Genomic DNA, 21,913 nt, shown 5'->3' with positions numbered 1-21,913 from the left:
GGGTGACACAATTATTTTAAACATGAATTTGGTTGGAGGAATGGTAACATAAACAACGATTACTATGCCATTATTTATTCCTATAAATATTACTCTATCAAGCCTTCTTTGAACTGCTGTGTTGAGGAAATGTAAGTTATCCTACCAGAATGAAATGAGCAATTCCAGTCAAAGATCATGTTTTTGTTGTCCACCTTCACTTCCTTGTGCATAAACTGACCCCCACTCCCCAAACTGACTTCCTTGGCCGTAGCCTACGTCTCAGCACAGTGTTTGAAAAAGGAACAGACGTCTTTGAGGGGGTGCCACTTTCTCGCCCATAACCCATATATAGTCTTATCAACGGTAAAATGTATTGGATCAGCGAATCGCCGAGGAGAGCCATAAAAAAGGCAGGACCCGCGGAAGAGAGCAGCTGCCGTCGTTTCCCCAAAAAGTATTTGGTATCCATGGGGATCCAGTAACTCCTCTGCTATAGTACATATTTGACAAGCTACAGTCAGCTCGAGCACTCCAGCTTCACGTTCAGTGTGGTTCAGACGCGCGGAGCTTCTCAGCGTTTTACTCAGTTTGGTTTTTGTTAGTTGGTGAGGCCACCCCAACAACACAGCAGTCATGGACGCCATCAAGAAGAAGATGCAGATGCTTAAGCTAGACAAGGAGAATGCCTTGGACAGAGCTGAGGGAGCTGAGGGAGACAAAAAGGCAGCGGAGGACAAGAGCAAACAGGTCGGCATCCATAGAGAAATCGGGTTCTGTCTTATTTCGCACGGGTGCCTTTGGCACTGTGCGTCAAATGTTTGGGCACGGAGTGCTTTGGAGCGTTCTCTCTCTCTCTCGATATGGATTAAATTAAGTCTCAGAGGATGCGTATGAGGATCAGTATTGATTGTTGTATTTAATCGTATTAGAAATATATTTGTTTTTGGGGTGTGACAATATTTTACTCCAGGAATTTTTTGATAATATTTCTTGTTTGACCGATTCATTTATACTGCATTATGCAGGATTAAGCCTACTATAAACTAATATTCTTTGATCAGCGTTAGATTTTTTACCATAAAACATGAATAGTGTAGTCTATTGATTAAAGTATGCCACTCTAGTGTTGTGAGTGGATTGAATAAATTAAATGTAAATACTTGTCCAAAGACAAAGAAGATATCATGAAGCATTTGTAAGTGTTTGCCTTTTTTCCATGACTCTTGGCTTTTGTTTTCTTCCCTTTGTTGTCTGTTTCTGGCTGTGCGTCCACGCTGCTTATGGCACACCCCAATTGACTGATGATATTCTCCACCAACTATCAGCTTGAGGATGACCTGGTAGCGCTGCAGAAGAAGCTGAAGGGAACAGAGGATGAGTTGGACAAGTACTCTGAGTCTCTTAAAGATGCCCAGGAGAAACTTGAACTCGCTGAGAAGAAAGCCACAGACGTAAGTTTGAAGAGGTGCGGTGGCATAAACCTTTCCGAAGTGTTAGAGTGGATTCAGGGGGACCACGAACAGTCTGCTAACATTGAACCTCAACATTTTTCATTCTAGGCCTAGTCATTATACATATACATATACGTTAAGATTATTTTATTGTTTCAGTTTGGAATAGCCTACATAATCGTTTATGGTTAATACCTGCGTCTTCATTAGGCTCGACCATTGGCCTGCCATGCGCAATATTCCACATGTGTTCATTGAAACTGAATAAGACTGAGTAGACAAACTGTAGGCTTAACAAATGTGCGTTGTGTGCCACCCTCCTCGAAGATGCAAGCAGAAGGTTAAATTTAGCTGTGTTTTATATGGCCAAGTTACAGCTGACAGGTGTTGGCAGTGTACCCTGTGCACCCCGCAACCTGTTGGGTTAAAATGGGGGCCCTTTAGAACTTCAGTTAAAAGTTTGGTGGAAGTTTTTGAATATTTTAAATACCTTTAATTTAGATTTGTAGGTGTCATACATTATATTCCACTCGTCAAATTAAAACTTTTACTTCTCCTTTTATTGAGAATGTTGTAGGGGACGCCAATAATTAAACGTTTGTTCTTATAGGAAACATGCATCTTATTGTGTCAGTTTAGAAAGAACACCAAATTATGATAGTAATTATAGTTAAAAAAAAACATTAAACAAAAATGGTACCAAAAATATTTATACTCTAAGTAGCCTATCATTATTATGAATTGGGATAATCATGTTACTTTTGTCCTTATGTAATCGATTTTTATTTTTAAATACAATTAATATCTTTAAATACATTTTAAATGCTTATTTTAAAACGTTTATTATAGGTTTAATCCCCCCATAATAAATGAATATCCCAGATATGATGCGCAATCACAACACCACTAACATGAGCCTGTTGGGGGGGGGGGGCTCTGAGCAGAGTGCCCATTATAGGCTAATGGCCAATAAGTCATTATGACATAATCATATTATCTCACTATAATACAAAAAATAAAAACCTCTTTAACAAAATCTTTCTGAATATTTTGAGGCAATTTTGCGCAATGTATGAAATGTGTTACTTCCGGTGTCATTTAGCGCAAGTCCCAGCCTCCCCAGTAGCTGTAGGAAAAAAACACAGAGACGTGAGCAGATTTTCTCATCCCGGCATCGTTGCGCGTTTCTGTCCCGAGAACCGTTAGAAAAAGGCGTAGGCAATAGAAAATAGGCAGTAAACAAGCGAAATGGCCGGGCTAACGTCGTTGGAAGCTGTAAAAAGGAAAATTAAAGCATTACAAGAGCAGGCTGACGGTGCAGAAGAGTCGGCAGAGAGGCGGCAGAAGGAACTGGGTCTGGAGAGGGATGCGAGAGAATCCGTAAGCCCTGGCTAATAATTTAAGACAATTAGTCTGCAGCCTGCCTGACGACAGTATTAGTATAAATCTGATCAACACGCTTGGTAGAACGATAGACAGAATATAGATGATTTTACGGTACTAAAAAATCTATATTTTGTCTGTCATGTGATGTGCTAAAAGGATGGAGAAATGGGACAGTGAGAATCGATTTAATGGTAAAACGTGGCAGGCAGGAAGGCTCCAAAATAAACACATTAGCCTAGGCTGCTGCAGTTTCAGCATGCTCCAGTCCATCATACACTATCATCCTACACCTCCTGTAGCTACATACATTTACATAATTGTCAGCTTATTATGTTTATATTGGTCACTGCCTTTCCAAACATACCAATTAGGCCTATATAAATGTATATTTTATACAATCTTGTCTATAGAATGTTATATATAATGCTGGAGATTAGATTAGAAATTACAGGGGCTCCCGAGTGGTGCAGCGGTCTAAGGCACTGCATCTCAGTGCTAGAGGCGTCACTACAGACCCTGGTTCCATTCCAGGCTGTATCACAACCGGCCGTGATTGGGAGTCCCATAGGGCGGCGCACAATTGGCCCAGCGTCGTCCAGGTTAGGGTTTGGTTGGGGTAGGTCGTCATTGTAAATAAGAATTTGTTCTTTAACTGACTTGCCTAGTTAAATGAAGGTTAAATAAATAAATAAAATACAGTGTGGTCTGGGCCCTTATCCCTTTCTCACACATTTAAACCTTAATCCCCAATAGTGTTAAGAAGCCCCCCACAGAGGTGTCCAAATGTGACCTCCAACCTCCTCCATTACACTACACATCTCTCCAGATACTGTATTATGCAAGAAAGTGTGACTGTCTGTGTGTGCATCAGGTTGACATTGTGGTTTCTCCATGTTGTGCTCACTTAGGCCGAGGCTGATGTAGCTTCCCTGAACAGACGTATCCAACTGGTTGAGGAGGAGTTGGATCGTGCTCAGGAGCGTCTGGCCACAGCTCTGACCAAGCTGGAGGAGGCTGAGAAGGCTGCTGATGAGAGTGAGAGGTGAGCAGCAGCACTCAGAGACTCCGACTCTGTATCATACACTACACTCTTAGACAAAAAAGGTGCTATCTAGAACCAAAAATGGTTATTTTGGCTGTCACCATAGAAGCCTGTGAAGAACCACTTTTGTTTACGGGTAGAACCCTTTTGGGTTCCAAGTAGAACCTTTTCCACAGAGGCCTCTACATGGAACCCAAAAGGGTTTTACCAGGAGTCAAAAAGTATTCCCCTATGGGGACAGCCGCAGAACCCTTTTGAAACCATTTCTTCTAGGAGTATAGACACAGCCATCATCAGACCCGTCAGTCTGTCTCAAACCCAGTCATCAACACCAAACCCATATAGATGACATCAATCCACAAGACCACAGTAATAATGTTATCATTTCACTCTTAAAAGTGTTCAGTAAAGGATGCATGATAAAGGTATTGTATCATTTCAGACAGTAGTTTTAGAAGAAGCCGAGCCAAAATGGAGCCCCGTAAATTGTGCACAATTGTGTACAACGACATCCATTTCTTATGATATGTTACATCCTGCTTTTTTTTTTTACAATATTCTGCAATTCATATGATACAGTATGTTATGAATTCCAATAAGTACAATATGTGACAAATTTGTAAGTGCTTAAGATCATGTTCAATCTCTTTAACTAGCACACTTATTGAGAAGAGTTCTTGTAAAATATGCATAAGCACACTACCAGATTTATTGTGTTACAATAGGCAAGTGCCAAATGTAGTTATGGCCCCCACAGTGTGTGGACTGTTGGGCTGCAGATTAATGTCCTCCTATTCCTTTTAGTTTATCAACATTTTATTTATTTAAAAAACAAGACAACATGCAATGTCCTCCTATCCCTGACATATGTTCCCCCCGTTTATTCCATCCTCCAGAGGCATGAAGGTGATTGAAAACAGAGCATCGAAGGATGAGGAGAAGATGGAGCTGCAGGAGATCCAGCTGAAGGAGGCCAAGCACATCGCTGAGGAGGCTGACAGGAAATACGAGGAGGTGAGTTTCCTAGCATTCCTTAGGCTGATACTTTATTATATACAGTGCCTTCGGAAAGCATTCAGACCCATTGACTTTTTCCTCATTTTGTTATGTTACAGCCTTATTCTAAAATGGATTAAATAAATATACATTCTCATCAATCTACACACAATACCTCACAATGACAAAGCGAAAACAGGTTTTTATAATCTTTTTCCAATTTATTACAGAAATACCTTATGTACATAAGTATTCAGACCCAGACCCTATGAGACTCGAAATTGAACTCAGGTGCATCCTGTTCCCATTGATCATCCTTCAGATGTTTCTACAACTTGATTGGAGTCACCTGTGGTAAATTCAATTGATTGGACATGATTTGGAAAGGCACACACCTGTCTATATAAGGTCCCACAGTTGACAGTGCATGTCAGAGCAAAAACCAAGCCATGAGGTTGAAGGAATTGTCTGTAGAGCTCTGAGACAGGATTGTGTCGAGGCACAGATCTGGGGAAGGGTACCAAAAAAATGTCTGCATTATTGACGGTCCCCAAGAACACCGTGGCCTCCATCATTCTTAAATGGAGGAAGTTTGGAACCACCAAGACTCTTCCTAGAGCTGGCCACCCGGCAAAACTGAGCAATCGGGGGAGAAGGGCCTTGGTCAGGGAGGTGACCAAGAACCCGATGGTCACTCCGACAGAGCTCTAGAGTTCCTCTGTGGAGATGGGAGAACCTTCCAGAAGGACAACCATCTCTGCAGCACTCCACCAATTAGGCCTTTATGGTAGAGTGGCCAGGCGGAAGCTACTCCTCAGTAAAAGGCACATGGCAGCCCACTTGGAGTTGCCAAAAGGCACCTAAAGACTCAGACCATGAGAAACAAGATTCTCTGGTCTGATGAATCCAAGATTGAACTCTTTGGCCTGAATGCCAAGTGTCACATCTGGAGGAAACTAGAGGTCGACCGATTATGATTTTTCAATACCGATACCGATTATTGGAGGACAAAAAAAGCCGATACCGATTAATCGGCCGATTTATAAAAAAAAAATATATATATATTATATATATATATATAACATACACACACACATTTTTGTAATAATGACAATTGCAACAATACTGAATGAACAATGAACACTTTTATTTTAACTTAATATAATACATAAATACACACACACACACACTGCTCTGAAGTGACAATGATACTGAAGAGTCTGCTTAGGAGACAAATACTCTCAACTGTTTGAATAAAAATAGAGTTTAAGTTACCTGTGATGAATGTTGAAAACAAAAACTTTAATTTCTATATGCAGGAAATCCTATTTTAATAATGGGCATGGTAAGAATTGACAACCAAAGTGCGAGTCATAATTCCCATGACACCTAGCAAAATCTGAAAAGCGGTTCCTTCATTTATTCCATAGGATATTTTTAGATTCACTTAAAATAAGGTCTGTGTTTCGTGTAGGCTTACATCACCGTGCCAATTTTATAACTGTGTAGATATCCATAGGACAAGGTAACTCTGATCAATATTGGCTAAATATAAGCGAAGATAAAAAAAATTGTAGAGTGGATTTATGAAAATATGTTGACAAATGTTACCTTGTCCTAGTGAGATTTACACGGGTATCAAAACGTCGAGGCGGTTTAAGCCTGCACGAAACACAGACCTTATTTGAAGTAGATCAAGACATTCTCTATGGAAGACATGAACGGTAAAATAACGAAGGAACCCCTTTCAAATTCAGCCACAAGTTATTACAGGAATTATAACGCGTCGACTATTTCTCTCTAAACCATATACCTTTGACTAATCCGGAAACTATCACCTCGAAAACAAAACGTTTATTCCGTTCCGTATTTTATCTAACGGGTGGCATCCATGAGTCTAAATATTCCTGTTACATTGCACAACCTTCAATGTTGTCATAATTAGGTAAAATTCTGGCAAATTAGTTCGCAAAGAGCCAGGCGGCCCAAACTGTTGCATATACCCTGACTCTGCGTGCAATGAACGCAAGAGAAATGACAGAATTTCACCTGGTTAATATTGCCTGCTAACCTGGATTTCTTTTAGCTAAATATGCAGGTTTAAAAATATATACTTGTGTATTGATTTTAAGAAAGGCATTGATGTTTATGGTTAAGTACACATTGGAGCAATGACAGTCATTGATTGATTGTTTTTTATAAGATAAGTTTAATGCTAGCTAGCAACTTACCTTAGCTTACTGCATTCGCTAACAGGCAGGCTCCTCGTGGAGTGCAATGTAATCAGGTGTTAGAGCATTGGACTAGTTAACTGTAAGGTTGCAAGATTGGATCCCCCGAGCTGACAAGGTTAAAACTCTGTCGTTCTGCCCCTGAAGGCAGAACGTTCCTGGGCCGTCATTGAAAATAAGAATGTGTTCTTAACTGACTTGCCTATTTAAATAAAGATTAAATAAAGGTGTAAAAAAAAAACGGCAAATCGGCGCCCAAAAATACCGATTTCCGATTGTTATGAAAACTTGAAATCGGCCCCGATTAATCGGCCATTCCGATTAATCGGTCGACCTCTAGAGGAAACCTGGCACCATCCCTACGGTGAAGCATGGTGGTGGCAGCATCATGTTGTGGGGATGTTTTTCAGCGGCAGGGACTGGGAGACTAGTCAGGATCAAGGGAAAGATGAACAGAGCAAAGTACAGAGAGATACTTGATGAAAACCTGTTCCAGAGTGCTCAGGAACAAAGACTTGGGCGAAGGTTCACCTTCCAACAGGACAACGACCCTAAGCATACAGCCAAGACAACGCAGAAGTGGCTTTGGGACAAGTCTCAGAATGTCCTTGAAAAATTGAAGGGGTCTGAATACTTCCCGAAGGCACTGTACTTCTGAGGTCCTCGTGTGTATGTGTGCGCGTGTGGGAAACAGACAGCATATAGACCTGTACATGAAACTAAACATATAACATATTGATTGCTTGGTGCACCAATGTGCTATAGTGATGTGTTGTCCTATTATGGGTGAAAACAGGTCGCCCGTAAGCTGGTCATCATTGAGAGTGATCTGGAACGTACAGAGGAGCGCGCTGAGCTCTCTGAAGGGTAAAAACTTTGGAACCAACCACAAAATACAGCACAATTTACTGCTTTGGAGACAACCTGCTGTTACTCTTATTGTGTACTTATTGCCCTGTTATAACTCTTGTTTCTTTCCCCCGTCGGTCCTCCTATTGCATTCGTTCCTTCTCCTCCTCTGCTCCTTCAACCATACCTAAAACACCAGCAAATGCGCTGAGCTTGAGGAAGAGTTGAAGACAGTCACAAACAACCTGAAGTCTCTTGAGGCTCAGGCAGAGAAGGTAGGTGTCTGTTTAGACAAATGTATGTCTTCTCAGGTCGTTGCAGTCAGGGGTTATATCCCCATTGCCTGCTAGTATAGCCATAGAGATAAAGGGAGGTAACTCTATTGAGTAGGCCCACTCATTTCTGCCTGTTATCCCTTGAACCAGTTCATGTCGGTAGTGCTGTGATGATGACTTTCTGACCTGCGCTCCACTATGTCACTACAGTACTCACAGAAGGAGGACAAGTACGAGGAGGAGATCAAGGTTCTCACAGACAAGCTAAAGGAGGTGAGTTCCCTTTAGTGTTAGCAAATTAGCCCCTGTTTCCATTCACTTTACCATTAGCTAAAGTTGGACATTAGCGTTAGCATGTTAGCCACTAGATGTTCTGTAAAGTGGGACCATAGAAAGGGTGGAGAACACTGGACATTGTATTATATATCTATGTTGAAACATGTTTTGGTGTGATGAGGATGGGAGACACTCATCACATCTTGTCTGCCTCTTGTGCCACAGGCTGAGACCCGTGCTGAGTTCGCTGAGAGGTCCGTGGCCAAGCTTGAGAAGACCATTGATGATCTGGAGGGTATGGACCTTTTTCCTTTCAGTTCATATATTGTGAAGCATTTTCTATGTGAAAATCTGAGGTAAGTTGTATAGTAAAACAGGACATATGCAGTGCCTTCAGAAAGTATTCACCCGCCGTTGTATTGTGTTACAGCCTGAATTTAAAATTGATTACATTTTGTCACTGGCTTACACACAATATCCCATAATATCAGAGGAATTATGTTTTTAGAAATGTTTACAAATTAATAAAAAATGATACGTTGAAATGTCTTGAGTCAATAAGTATTCAACCCCAAGCCTAAATAAGTTCAGGAGTAAAAATTTGCTTAGCAAGTCACATAATATGTTGCATGGGCACACTCTGTGTGCAATAATAGTGTTTACAATTATTTCTGAATGACTACCTCATTCATCTCTGTACTCCACACATAAAATTATCTGTAAGTTCCCTCAGTCGAGCAGTGAATATCAAACACAGATTCAACCACAAAGACCAGGGAGGTTTTCCAATTTCTTGCAAAGAAGGGCACTTATTGGTAGATGGGTAAAAAAACTAAAAACACACGCATTGAATAACCCTTTGAGCATGGTGAAGTTATTAATTACACTTTGGATGGTGTATCAATATACCCAGTCACTACAAAGATACAGGCGTCCTTCCTAACTCAGTTGCCGGAAAGAAAGGAAACCGCTCAGGGATTTCACCATGAGACCAATGGTGACATTAAAACAGTGAGGGTTTAATGGCTATGATGGGAGAAAACTGAGGATGAATCAACAACATTGTAGTTACTTCACAATACTAACCTAAAGGACAGAGTGAAAAGAAGGATGCCTGTACAGAATTAAAATATTCAAAAAATTCATCCTGTTTTCAATAAGGCACTAAAGTAAAACTACAAAAAATGTGGCAAAGAAATTACCTCTATATCATGAATACAAAGTGTTATGTTTGGGGCAAATCCAACACAACACATCACTGAGCAAGTGTGGTGGTGGCTGCATCATGTTATGGGTATGCTTGTCATCTGCAAGGACTAGGGAGATTTTTAGGGTAAAAATAAACAAAATAGAGCTAAGCAAAGGCAAAATCCTAGAGGAAAACCTGGGAGACAAATTCACCTTTCAGCAGGACAATAACCTGAAACACAAGGCCAAATATACACTAGAGTTGCTTACCAAGATGACATTGAATGTTCCTGAGTGGCCTAGTTACAGTTTTGGTTTGAAAATCTATGGCAAGACTTGAAAATGGCTGTCTAGCAATGATCAACAACCAACTTGACAGAGCTTGAAGAATTTTAAAAAGAGTAATGTGCAAATATTGTCAAGTCTAACCTTTCATCACCTCCTCTGTGGTGTCATCAGATACTGGATCTACATTCTACACAGTCAGTTCTGTGCTCGGCAGACTAAGCCAGTGCCACAGCTGAAATTATGGCAGCATGAGACATTTCTTTCCCTGGCCTGCACTAGCCTAACAAACACTGTTGGTGTGACTGTGATGCTGTGGAATTACAAAGCATTCACAATGGAGCTCTATATAATTTGGTTGGAGACCATGTCATTTCCTTTTGGAAAAGAAAGCAGCTACACACTATACCACTCCGATGTAATATGTATTAAATAGATACAAACATTTCGACAGCAAGCTGCCTTCATCAGGGTTTCAGTTAGTCGTTTCCTGATTGGTCTAAACAATCTAACAGGGCATTAGTGGCCTGTGCACATCCTATTGCTCCCTTATTCTTTTTCGGTTTGACATTCTATTTTATTTCGTTCAGTTCTCTGACAATCCTTTGTTTTTTCCTACCTTTTCCCCTCCTTTCTTTGCTCTGTCTATCATCTCTGTTGCTGTCCCCACCCTCCTTCATTATCACCCCATCAATGTCATCTCCTCCACCACTCCTCTCCTCCTCCTCCACTCCACCCATAATAGATGAGTTGTATGCACAGAAGCTGAAGTACAAGGCCATCAGCGAGGAGCTGGACCACGCCCTCAACGACATGACCTCCATGTAATCTATCATCTGCTTGTGTCTGCTTGTGCGTTGTGCATAGGTCCCACCCACTCACAATGTTTTCTACTGTATACTCCCTCTAGTGGCATATTTTTCTGTGTGTTTCATCTGTTTGGATTTTTCCACTCACATTTTAGTTTCAGTGCCTACTAATTCTGACTCACTTTACGCTTCTGCCATGCAACAGCAAATAGCTTTTGCCTTTTGTAGTTAACTAGTGGCTTTTTTGTTAGGCTGAGAAAACTATATAGAATCTAACATGCATTGTACAATTAAAGTTGTACGGTCAGTTTTTACATGCTTTTAGAAACATCTAAATTGAACTTCCAGAATAGTGTACCTCTCAACCCTTTTTGAGTACCTGGCTCTGCTTTCTGTTCTGTGTGCTGTGGTTTCCATCCTGCATGTCATATCAGTCACGTGCCTTTCTACGATTTGTCCCTCCAACACGTTCTGTTTTTCCTCTCATTCTTTTCCAGTTAAATTGTTTACATCATCTCACAACCATCACAGATACCACCCGCTGGTTGAGAGGCCTCTCTCTACTACAACTATGTGGCAGTATCGGCCAACATCCTGTCCCCTATGTCTCCACGTCTCTTCTTTACCACAGCACCACCGCACATTGGGCCTCTGCTGCTGCTGCCATCCTATAGACCACCTTTTGTACAGAACCCTGACTCATTTTGCTTTCTGTAAAATAAACTTTACATCCATCCATGTCAGCCATCCTTACCCTTCAAATCTGTAGTTCTTAATTTCCTTCATTTCATTTCCTGTCTTTAAATGTTTCTCTGTTAAATTTATTACTGAGCAGCTTTGAATTAAAACCGAAAGCTCCTCTTCCCAAACATATGTTTTTTGTTTTTGATTTGATTTTGGTTGGCATTATGGTACTATGGTAGTAGTATTAACAAAACATGTGCTTACATTTGGACAAAAGCACATCCACAGAGCTTATTCTTTAAAAAAAGTATAAAGTGTTTATTTACAGGGATAGGCAAGAAATTTAGAGGGAGAGAGATAGATAAAAAATATTGTGTAGAGGTGCGGTGGGACAGGGATTTGACCCCACTCAGGCAGTGGATTGTGTAAGTGCAGAGGGCTGCGGCCATGACCTCTCTACCAACCTCAGGCATGGTTTCAACTTCTTTAACCAGACGAGTTCAATTACATGGATTGATCAGAAACTGAAAATGTACCTGTTTCAGCATTCCCGACGGTCACACTTTGCTTCATGTTCAAAGCCAAAAGATAATAGTGACTTGTGTAACATTGGGGATATTTTGTAAACATATAATTGTCATTTCACAGTCACACCATCTCCACATTGAGGTGAGGGAGCCATTTCTTTGTTTGCAGATAGATGTGATCATTTAGGCAGGGGGTAGAAAACAATGGTATTTGTTGTGTGTGCTGTTGTAGCATGACACAAGACTCTATCTTTCTGTACTAACACACTTTGTTCTCTCTATTCTATTTTCTCCTAACCTGCTTTCTGACTGCAAAGACCCTCTGTACCGGCAGCTTGAGAGAAATCGTCTTCTTTCCAATGAACTGAGAGTGGTGTTAAATCAGGATTAAACTATTACTGGATGTGTTGTGAAATTAGCACTGTGCTCAAATTAGAAGAAAAAATGCGGAGCATCAGAGAAATGAAATGCATGTTCACATTGCAGGTGAAGAGGGCAGGTTTCACAGACTCACAGATGGATTTAAGCGCAGGCCTATTTTTGTTTAGTTAACCAACATCTGGAATTGTTATTTCATGAACAGCAATTCAATTTAGATAACATAAACTGGATCACTGTCTATAAGTCTATGACTGAAAGATTGTCCATTGTACAGGAGTAATTCTGGGCATAATCTGGGTCTGTGAAACTGACCCACAATGTATGATAAGGCTTGATATGAGTGTGCATTATAACAATATCTACTGACTGTGGTTGACTAAGGATATACACAGGGACCACCTTTTAAAGTTTTAACTATAACAATCTTCATTCAATATTATTGGGTCTGTGAAACGCTTGGTTAAGTCATTTTCATTGTGGTCAAAAATTTTAAATAGTCTGCAGGCTTCATTTTTATGTTGCACACATAGTGATGAATTTAACATGTTTAATGGTACTGTATATTGACAGACAAACTCTGTCAGGCTAATGATGAGAACTGTTGGATCAAATGTTGGATCAGACACTCATGGACCTCAATAACATGCAACAACATGGTCCATTATCACACAAGACTGCACCGCTCACCTGCTGTGACCTGGTCCAGCATTACACCATGATCACACCAACACTCACCTGCCGTTGCCATGGAGTGCTCCTCCGTGCCCTCTTTGTGGAGATCTCTGGGGCTTGACTGTTTTCTCAGCTCTCAGAGGGGCTGAGAAAACAAACACAATGGACTTTAACTGGATGTTAGCTAGACAGCAAAGCAGACATATGGCTGAGTAGTCACTTGACTCATATACCATTTATTTTTGTATGTTAAAGTGACATTTAATTGATAAAATGTGCACTTGATTTATTAAAGCTATTATAATGGACAGGATTATTCTTGACCAATTAAGCCATAACCGAAGCCAAGGTTTAACATTTGTACTTTTTTATTCTGCTTTTGTAACTTGTTCTTTAGTTATTTATTGTCCATGTTTCATATGTATGTGCTGGTGCCTCAGTGATATACAATACTTATATTTAAAAGAAAGTAAGCATGTGCAATATGTACACTGATACAATGTTTAGCGAGGCTGGAGGTACAGTATGTTCATTTAATCTCAAATAGATCGACCTAGATCATTTCATGTCCAGTGTCACTGCCACAGGAATGTTTTTTTTTGTCAAATATCATACATGTTTGATTTGATGGTGTGTGTCTCTTGTTCATTTTATTATGTGAATGTAATATATAAATAAAAACCCACAATCACATTTATGAAGTGTCACTTTCAGAAAACATGCTGACATCTGTAATCTGTGCTATTATTTTACAGTGGTTACACTTGTAGATAAGGGGTACAGTTAGAATTGTAGTCCAGTCTCCACTAAGTCAACTGTGATTTTGTTGAAATGTGTTTGACTTGTAAATGCCCTTTAGAAAGATCTGGCTCATATCTTTTACAAGTGGAAGCAGATGTAGTGTGTGAAGACTACACTCTAGTGTTGGTGTGAAGCTACTGCACAATGATCATTAACTCGCTCTCCAAGGCTGCGTTGACACAGGCATCCCATTTCTGAACTTTTTCCACTAATTGGTCTTTTGGCCAATTAGATCAACTTTTTTGCCCCAAAAAATCTGAAATAGGCTGCGTGTGTAAACACAGTCTAATACTACTTTCAACACATAATCATTATCATCAACCAAGGTGGTACCTCCTTGAATCGATCCATTTAATAATAAAAATGATATTTCCAGGACCATGCATAGCCTACTATTTTTGTGTTATTTTGCAGTGATATAGAAACTACAACAAAAAAAAACTTTCTTTGGAGTGATAAAATTTGTTTTTTTTAATGAGGATAATTCTTTCTCAAATGCCAATGGACTGAAAATGTAATCCATTAATATATGACACAAAATATATATATATATATGTGGTGAAAGGACAACAACCTCTCCCTCAACGTGATCAAGACAAAGGAGATGATTGTGGACTACAGGAAAAGGAGGACCGAGCACGCCCCCATTCTCATCGACAGGGCTGTAGTAGAGTAGGTTGAGAGCTAGTTCCTTGGCGTCCACATCGTCAACAAACTAACATGGTCCAAGCACACCAAGACAGTCATGAAGAGGGCACGACAAAACCTATTCCCCCTCAGGAGACTGAAAAGATTTGGCATGGGTCCTCAGATCCTCAAAAGGTTTTACAGCTGCACCATCGAGAGCATCCTGACGGGTAGCATCACTACCTGGTATGGCAACTGCTCGGCCTCCAACCGCAAAGCACTACAGAGGGTAGTGCGTACGGCCCAGTACATCACCGGGGCCAAGCTTCTTGCCATCCAGGACATCTATACCAGGTGGTGTCAGAGGAAGGCCCTAAAAATTGCCAAAGACTCCAGCCACCCTAGTCATAGACTGTTCTCTCTGCTACTGCACGGCAAGTGGTACCGGAGGGTCAAATCTAGGTCCAAGAGGCTTCTAAACAGCTTCTACCCCCAAGCCATAAGACTCCTGAACATCTAATCAAATGGCTACCCAGACTATTTGCATTGTAGGTTAAGGGCTTGTAAGTAAGAATTTCACTGTAAGGTCTACACCTGTTGTATTCGGCGCATGGACAAATAACGTTTGATTTGATTTGTACATACTAGGCAGATAAAGTGTACTCGCCACTAGGTGGCAGTAATTGTGTATTTTCTCCAGAACACTGCTTTCGATATTTAGCTATGCGATTTGCATTAGTGAAAGGTCAAAAGACAAATCCGTAGCTAGCTGCCAAGATCTTGCGAAGGAAATATGGATGGAAATACAGACTTTTCTGGCGTTTCAGATGAATGCACGGCAGAATACATTCTCAGTAATGTGGCAGAAGTAGTGGAGAGAATTTTGACGTTTGTACCAACCAAATCCCTGCTCCAAATTGCTTGGTAAGTGACTAGCTAGCTAACGTTAGCTAGCTAGCTAGATTAGCCACGGTCCGTGCTATCGGGGAACCTTGGGACGCCCCCCCCCCCGGTAAGGGTAGGGTTTCGGGGGGTGGGGGTAGGGATGTCCCAAGGATTCCGGATAACACTGACCGATTAGCCACAGTCAGCTAGCTAGCTAACGTTAGCAAGCACAGTGTTTTTATCAACAATGGCAATGCACGTTCCAAATTCTAAACAGGACTGGAACTGAATATATGTAGCTAACTAGCAATCTACACCAAATGTGTCTGTTAGCTGTATACGTTTTGCTTGCAAAAAAGGCGTGCAGCCATGTGAAACTAGCATACGTTAACTAGCGCAACAGTATTTTAGTAATAATCTTGTATTACAGATTAGTGTTTGACCGCTAAATTAGCTAGCTAAGAAATGCTTGGAATCTAGCTAACATTAGCTAGTTATCCCCAGACTGGTCGTAGGTATCATGTTTTTTTAAAACAACTTCCTTGTCATGCCAGGATGAGAGTGAGAGCTAACGACGACTGTCTTCCTTATTGTGCAGTGTTTGCAGACTGTGGATGAACTGTGCACGGAGAGTACTGAGGGTCCAGCAGAAGTTGACGTGGGTGTCTGCCTCTGGACCGTCCAACTATGACGGCCATGCTCTCTGCCACAGCCTGGCTGAAGAAGTGAAGGTCAGTTTGACTACTGGAAATACACAGGGTCTTTTTCAGGAGAACGTTCATGAATTGTTGATAGAAGTGTCATGAATAGAGCTGACATGATTGCATGCCAGAGAGTAGTATCTCGTGAACAGACTACATAAACATAAATGGTACCGTAGATCTGTCTTTATACTATGAGCTCCGATTGATAACGAGCAGAAGTAGTTCCAGTTTTTTGTCACTGGTTTTATATTTGGACAAATCAAGGTTTCACAGGTGTTAGCATATTTTCTAATTTTGGAAGGGGAGGGGACATCTGGCCCATACATTTACCTATAACTTGCAAAGAGTGGATCTCCTCAATCCGGTTCCACTCCTCGTTCTAGCATCTCTTCTATTAACATGTACAGACCCAGAACTTAATCGAGCATCTGACCAATTACGCAAGACTTTAGTTCTGGGTTAACTGAGATTAGCCAGAGGCATGCTTGTTTGACATTATGCATATCTATCTGTATGCTTTTGCAACAGTCCTACAAGTAGGCTAGTAGAACACAGTAAAGTTATAGCCTGGCACCTACAGTGGAAGACAGTCTGTGTGCAGTATGTGGAGTCTGACATTATTGAAAACTGTAGAAACACCTCTCTCTTAATGTTTGCAGAATGTTTACCTGCTGCCCAAAACAGTCTTGGTTATGGTGGACAGCGAGACCTTCAGTGGACAAGACTCTTGCTACAAGCAGAAAAAGGGTAAGATGTAACATGTACTACATTTACTACTCTGTAGTAAAGCACACTAATAATCCTGGGCCGAGAAGTAAAAAGTACTGTGGCCTCTTATCTACTAGCAAACTTCCATTTAGTTTATGTTACTAAACACGTGTTAAGTTATTAAAAGTTGTAGGCTAAGTTGTGAAACCTGCTGCTTATATTAGAGACCCAGTCAGTAACAATCTAAATGTAAGGCATGTTCTAACCTGTATCCCCTCTTGCAGCACGCAAGACTCACCACAGTCCAGACTCAGTGGAGGAACTGAACAGGCTGTTCCCCAATGGATGTGACATCATGGCCATTGCTACTCCTGGTGTTGTTTGTAAGAACCACAGTATTTTCATATTTCCCTTCCTAATGACCAGAACACCATGTGGTAACTATTTTGTGTGTTGTAATATGTTATAACACAAAATTCCTACAACACTAACCACTGATAGCTAGCTCTTGTGCCATAATTCATGACACAGGCTGCTGCCAGTGCATGACATTCAGGTCCTTTCCTCTTTGATGCGTGTTGTGCATTCTCATCTACCAGAGTTTTTGAATGTTAACCAGCTCACTTAAGCGTATCACAGAGGAATGGGTCACCTGTCAACAGGGGATGGTCCACATTAATCTCCCCCTGCCATATTAGCATAGGGTGCTCTACTTTGGAGCTGGGAAGAGAAGCATGGCGACTAGATATGTCGATAGATAGCCTACTATTCCAGGACTGACAACAGGGTCTGTGCTCTGTATTACTCTATATAATCACTAAGCTGGAGAGAAGTGACACTCCATCAACCAAGTATGCAGATAGTGTCTTTGCTCGTGAACTGAAAATCTGGCTAGGTAATATTGATTTGTTATGTGTTAAATATTGTTATGTCACATAGATTGGGTGCTTAGAGAAGCAGAGAAGTGGAACGCCATGCAATATGCTCAAATGCAATTACTGTTAGCTAGCTAACTACTTTAAATGTACATCATACAGGTGATACATTTACCAATATAAGGAAAAGGACATTGGTTGACAGTATGATTTGTCCTTTTGCCTTTTCCCACAGTTACCCTGAAGAAGGCATTTGCCAAAATGTTGATTTTTTTTAAGCAAACTTCCAATGTCCTCCCAAGAGTTGCTGCTGAGTCTCTTTTCATCTTCCCCCACAGTAACTCCCAGTGGCTCCCACTCGGGTCCACCGAAGGAGTTCCAAGAAGGAGAAGCTGGCTACGCTATCATGTTCCCTAGGATGGAGGGAGTGGACATCCGCCCCTTTCACTTCTGCAAACGCACCATCTCAGAGTCACACCTGGAGGAAGCAGGTTGGTGTGACCGACTGGGAGTTGAAGTTATGATGACCAGTTCAGAAATATACCTTTCTCCGCTCTCCCACATAGGGGTACCACAGTCAACCATTAAGCTGGTCAGTGCAGGTCTTGTTCTAGCCCAATACAAACCCTGCAGTGTAAAGTTGATACTAGGATTAGTATATGAGTGTGAGTGATAAATACCAATATTTACAGAAAAGAGATGGCAACAAACATTTCTACAGTATGCTAAACACATCCTTGGCTCTAGCCAACCGTCCACCATATGATTCCATCTCTGACCCCTCTCTGTTGTCTTCCTGTCCCCTCAGGGCTGGTGAATAACCCTGATCTGCGTGTGGTGCTGCTCTTTGGCTATGAAGCCTACAAACCCGGAGCAGCCCGCTTCCTTAACCAGGTCCTGGAGCCTTTGGCACGCAGCAAGGCTCTCATCGCTGGGGGTCATGTGGAGAATGTCTTCTCCCCTGAAAGAGAGTGGTGAGTACCTGAGTGATCTGTAACATGTACTGTTCTTTTCAATGCTGAGAAAGGTCAGGAGTTCTCAAACAGGGGTCTGAGGTCTTATTTATTGCGACCCCCTAGTAATCTACCAAGCGGCAAAACAACATATTTTTTAAGGTAGTGGGGGTCCTCAGCTGGAGGCTCATCATATTCAGAGGGCCTCGACATGAAAAGTTTGGGAATCCCTACTCTTACTATGCAGCTGTGACTTTGTTTTTGTCTGTCCCGCCATCGTTCTCTGTAACTTGATGGGGCTCGTGCGGTGGTGTAGGTCTGGCCCTGAGTGGTACTGGGGTTAGGGTTTAGCTTAGAGTATTACTATACAGTTATGTGACAGTGGTTTGTCTTTCTCCATAGCTGTGGCCGGGGGTCGTATGGCGTGGTGGGTCTGGCTCTGAGCGGTCCAAGGATCCAGGGGGCCAGTGTTCTCCTGGAGCAGGACGTGAGCAGCCCCAAGGCAGCCGAGGCCACCATACGGAGACTGAAAGCCGCCAACCTCCCAGAGAGGAACACCCTGGGCTTCATGTTTGCCTGCGTGGGCCGCGGACACAACTATTACAACAACCAACGTAACGTGGAGGCTGACACCTTCCGCACGGTGTTCCCCAACATCCCACTGTTTGGCTTCTTTGGTAACGGGGAGATCGGGTGTGATCGTATCGTGAAGGAGGACTATACTCTGTGTGACACGGATACGGACAGTCTGCAGCATGGATACACCACTGTTATGACCCTAGTTCACCTTGGCTGAGGAGTCGATGGTCATATTTACATTCAAACTACAGTTTGTTTTGTTCACTTCAGGTTCCTATTGATTAGGTACGAAACGGAAGAAGCAGAGGTACTATCATAACTGGTCCAATAAGAAACACCTGTTTTACGTTACAAAATGTTTTGAAACGGTGTGCCCTAATGAATACAACCCTGGTGTCTAGTTCAGAAGACTGTCTGTACACATAACAATCAGGATCAACAACATTTTGGTTGTAGAATCTTAACTCTCAGCCATGGTGGTATGTGATGCTGTTTGAAGTGGATTACAACATGTAGATGTCTTTCTTTTTGTTGTGTTCAACTTTTCCCAATGTAAAGTTTTAACTTTGTCAATTTTGGGGGGAAATGCAATGTTTTATTGGCTGCGATAGAGGCAAATACTTACTTGATCATGCATTGATCAGTTTGAAACTTGAAAAGAAAATATTGCTGATATGTTAGTGAGTTTAACAAGGTGCTGATGAGAATCAGAGAAGAAAATACTGTCCATTCATCTCAGTCCTCTGTTACAAAATAATACAGTGGACTTCCCCATGTAAAACACATATATATTATCCTGAATTACTCACCAAATGTTATGCACATATTCAAAACATAGAACTGAAACTAAGTAATAATCTTAACCAGATGGTTTCTTACACCTTATAGTGAAAAGTTACTGACACTTGATGTCCAATTAACAAATATAATTGTTATTAATTATTATAAATACTTGTTGAGATTACCGATCAGGCACTTTTTAGTTAAGAAGATAAGGAAAGTAACAGTTTGTCTTGATTTCAATGTTTTCTCCTGTATGTGCTTTGACACATGCCCCTCTTTTAGTGTTAGATATGGAGAAACCCTTTTTGAAATGCAATTAAATCAAGGCCTATTCCTACTACCTTTATAAGACTATTTCACACACTGGGCAATTCCACAATAACAGAGTGAGGCTGAGACTGATTTTTCACTTGAAATTTTATGTCAAACAGGAAGCAATGATTGCAAAGTTAAACAAACCATCTATGCATAAGGATGACTTTTATAAAGACATTTACTTGAAGAACAGTGAACAGTGGGGCGGCAGGTAGCCTAGTGGTTAGTGCGTTGGGCCAGTAACCAAAAGGTTGCTAGATCGAATCCCCGAGCTGACAAGGTAAAAAATCTGTTGTTCTGCCCCTGAACAAGGCCGTCATTGTAAATAAGAATTTGTTCTTAACTGACGTGGCTAAATTAAAAAAATGTTTTTAAAAGATGCAAAGTTTGGTAACAGAATGAGGGTTTGTGCTGTCATTCTGTTATTGTGGAATTGCCTCACTAGCTTCTATTTACGCAAATGGATTCCGTGGTTTAGACAAAATCTCTTTGTAAGGTCATATTTGTTGCTTCATTGGAACTGATGGTTTTAAAATGTGTGTTATTATTTTACGTGTTCCACTCCCAAACAGGGTATTCCCACCATTATATGATTGTGTGATAAACATACCATGTACAAACAGTTTTGTAGTTGGGATTCTGTACAATATTCTGCTTCATTCATTGAATTTACGAACATATTATAATTCTGAAGACATTCCTGATGACAGTATTTGTTTTGTTTATGAAGGTATGAGGTATGAAGGTATGAGAAATGTTTAGGAAGTTCAAAACAGTTCTTTGGAGATGAATGTGCAATTTTACTAACCTATATGTTTGACTAAATGGTTTTGATTGCTTCTGTTTTTTATTTAGAATAAGCTATTTTAAGGTATAACTTTTCAGGATAGCATACAAGTTTTCTCCTGATACTCTGTAATGGGGAAATGTAAGATCACTGTTCATAGTTTTCTGTGACCTAACTTTTCCCAAATAATACTGTACACTCAACATAGTTTTTCATCTGGATAACAAACTTTTTTTTTATAGCAGACATATTTTAGGAACATGCATCTTTGTCACCTTATACACTTTCATTATGTTCATTAGACAACACACCTAATGATAACACACAACCATTCTGTGTAGAGCTAATGGGATTATTTTAAAATTGTTCTTTAAATCGTTTTTTTTTTGCTTTAATATGATGAGCAAAATGTTTAAGGTTACAAGCACTTTTCAACTATGTGTGCCAAATATGTTTGATTTTATTTCAAATTCAATAAATGACTGCCATTGAAATGTCTCCTCACTCTCTGGCTTTCTCTATCTCTAACTCCTGCACAAGAGTCACAACGTGGACTTCAGGTTTAGGTATCCTGATTTATCATAATGGAGAAAAAATTTGCATCTAATTATTTTCAGAACATCTTCCAATATATTCTACAACCAATGTACTTATATTAACATTTAAATGAAAGAATAACAGAATAGTAAAACTTGCAATTTATATATATGTTTTCTTATATAACAGGCCTAATTGTTCAGAATTGCTCTATCATAGACTACAATTATTTCATATCGACCATTTCCGAAAGCCTAACCTTGACAAGCAGGCGTGTTTGATATAAGGCTGCGAAGACGCTATGAGATTGATTGATGTGCGCTCT

At 40.7% G+C, this 21,913-nt stretch overlaps 2 protein-coding genes across 6 annotated transcripts; both read left to right on the top strand.

The window, feature by feature from the left end:
* Positions 1 to 615: 615 nt before the first annotated feature.
* On the top strand, positions 616 to 13,295 carry LOC120024970 (tropomyosin alpha-1 chain). Of its 5 annotated transcripts, none has more exons than XM_038969363.1 (9): positions 616 to 729; positions 1,308 to 1,433; positions 3,728 to 3,861; positions 4,758 to 4,875; positions 7,885 to 7,955; positions 8,137 to 8,212; positions 8,423 to 8,485; positions 8,714 to 8,783; positions 12,299 to 13,295. In XM_038969363.1, exons 1-9 carry the CDS (start codon positions 616 to 618, stop codon positions 12,370 to 12,372), a joined length of 846 nt encoding a protein of 281 aa, XP_038825291.1. In that variant the 3' UTR covers positions 12,373 to 13,295. The 5 variants fall into 5 exon arrangements, with proteins under 5 accessions (XP_038825291.1, XP_038825294.1, XP_038825290.1 ...); XM_038969366.1 differs by lacking the exon at positions 12,299 to 13,295 and adding an exon at positions 10,707 to 10,878 and having other exon boundaries at positions 1,308 to 1,412; positions 3,833 to 3,861; XM_038969362.1 differs by lacking the exon at positions 12,299 to 13,295 and adding an exon at positions 10,707 to 10,878.
* Positions 13,296 to 15,204: 1,909 nt separating this feature from the next.
* Positions 15,205 to 20,536, top strand: LOC120025228 (F-box only protein 22-like). The gene is made up of 7 exons (XM_038969706.1): positions 15,205 to 15,386; positions 15,946 to 16,078; positions 16,711 to 16,798; positions 17,044 to 17,142; positions 17,973 to 18,125; positions 18,443 to 18,608; positions 18,990 to 20,536. The coding sequence occupies exons 1-7, from the start codon at positions 15,256 to 15,258 to the stop codon at positions 19,381 to 19,383; spliced, it is 1,164 nt and encodes a 387-aa protein (XP_038825634.1). The 5' UTR covers positions 15,205 to 15,255; the 3' UTR covers positions 19,384 to 20,536.
* The last annotated feature ends 1,377 nt before the right edge of the window (positions 20,537 to 21,913 follow it).

The sequence above is a fragment of the Salvelinus namaycush genome, chromosome 30 (assembly GCF_016432855.1).
Source record: "Salvelinus namaycush isolate Seneca chromosome 30, SaNama_1.0, whole genome shotgun sequence".
Classification (NCBI taxonomy): domain Eukaryota; kingdom Metazoa; phylum Chordata; class Actinopteri; order Salmoniformes; family Salmonidae; genus Salvelinus; species Salvelinus namaycush.
This window is presented reverse-complemented; position numbering and strand designations above follow the sequence as displayed.

Coding starts and splice junctions, on each gene's coding strand:
- LOC120025228 (XM_038969706.1), top strand. CDS start 15,256: ATGGATGGAAATACAGACTTTTCTGGCGTTTCAGATGAATGCACGGCA. Junction 15,387..15,945: donor TCCCTGCTCCAAATTGCTTG/GTAAGTGACTAG, acceptor CTTATTGTGCAG/TGTTTGCAGACTGTGGATGA. Junction 16,799..17,043: donor TTGCTACAAGCAGAAAAAGG/GTAAGATGTAAC, acceptor CCCCTCTTGCAG/CACGCAAGACTCACCACAGT.
- LOC120024970 (XM_038969362.1), top strand. CDS start 616: ATGGACGCCATCAAGAAGAAGATGCAGATGCTTAAGCTAGACAAGGAG. Junction 8,486..8,713: donor TCACAGACAAGCTAAAGGAG/GTGAGTTCCCTT, acceptor CTTGTGCCACAG/GCTGAGACCCGTGCTGAGTT. Junction 8,784..10,706: donor GACCATTGATGATCTGGAGG/GTATGGACCTTT, acceptor CACCCATAATAG/ATGAGTTGTATGCACAGAAG.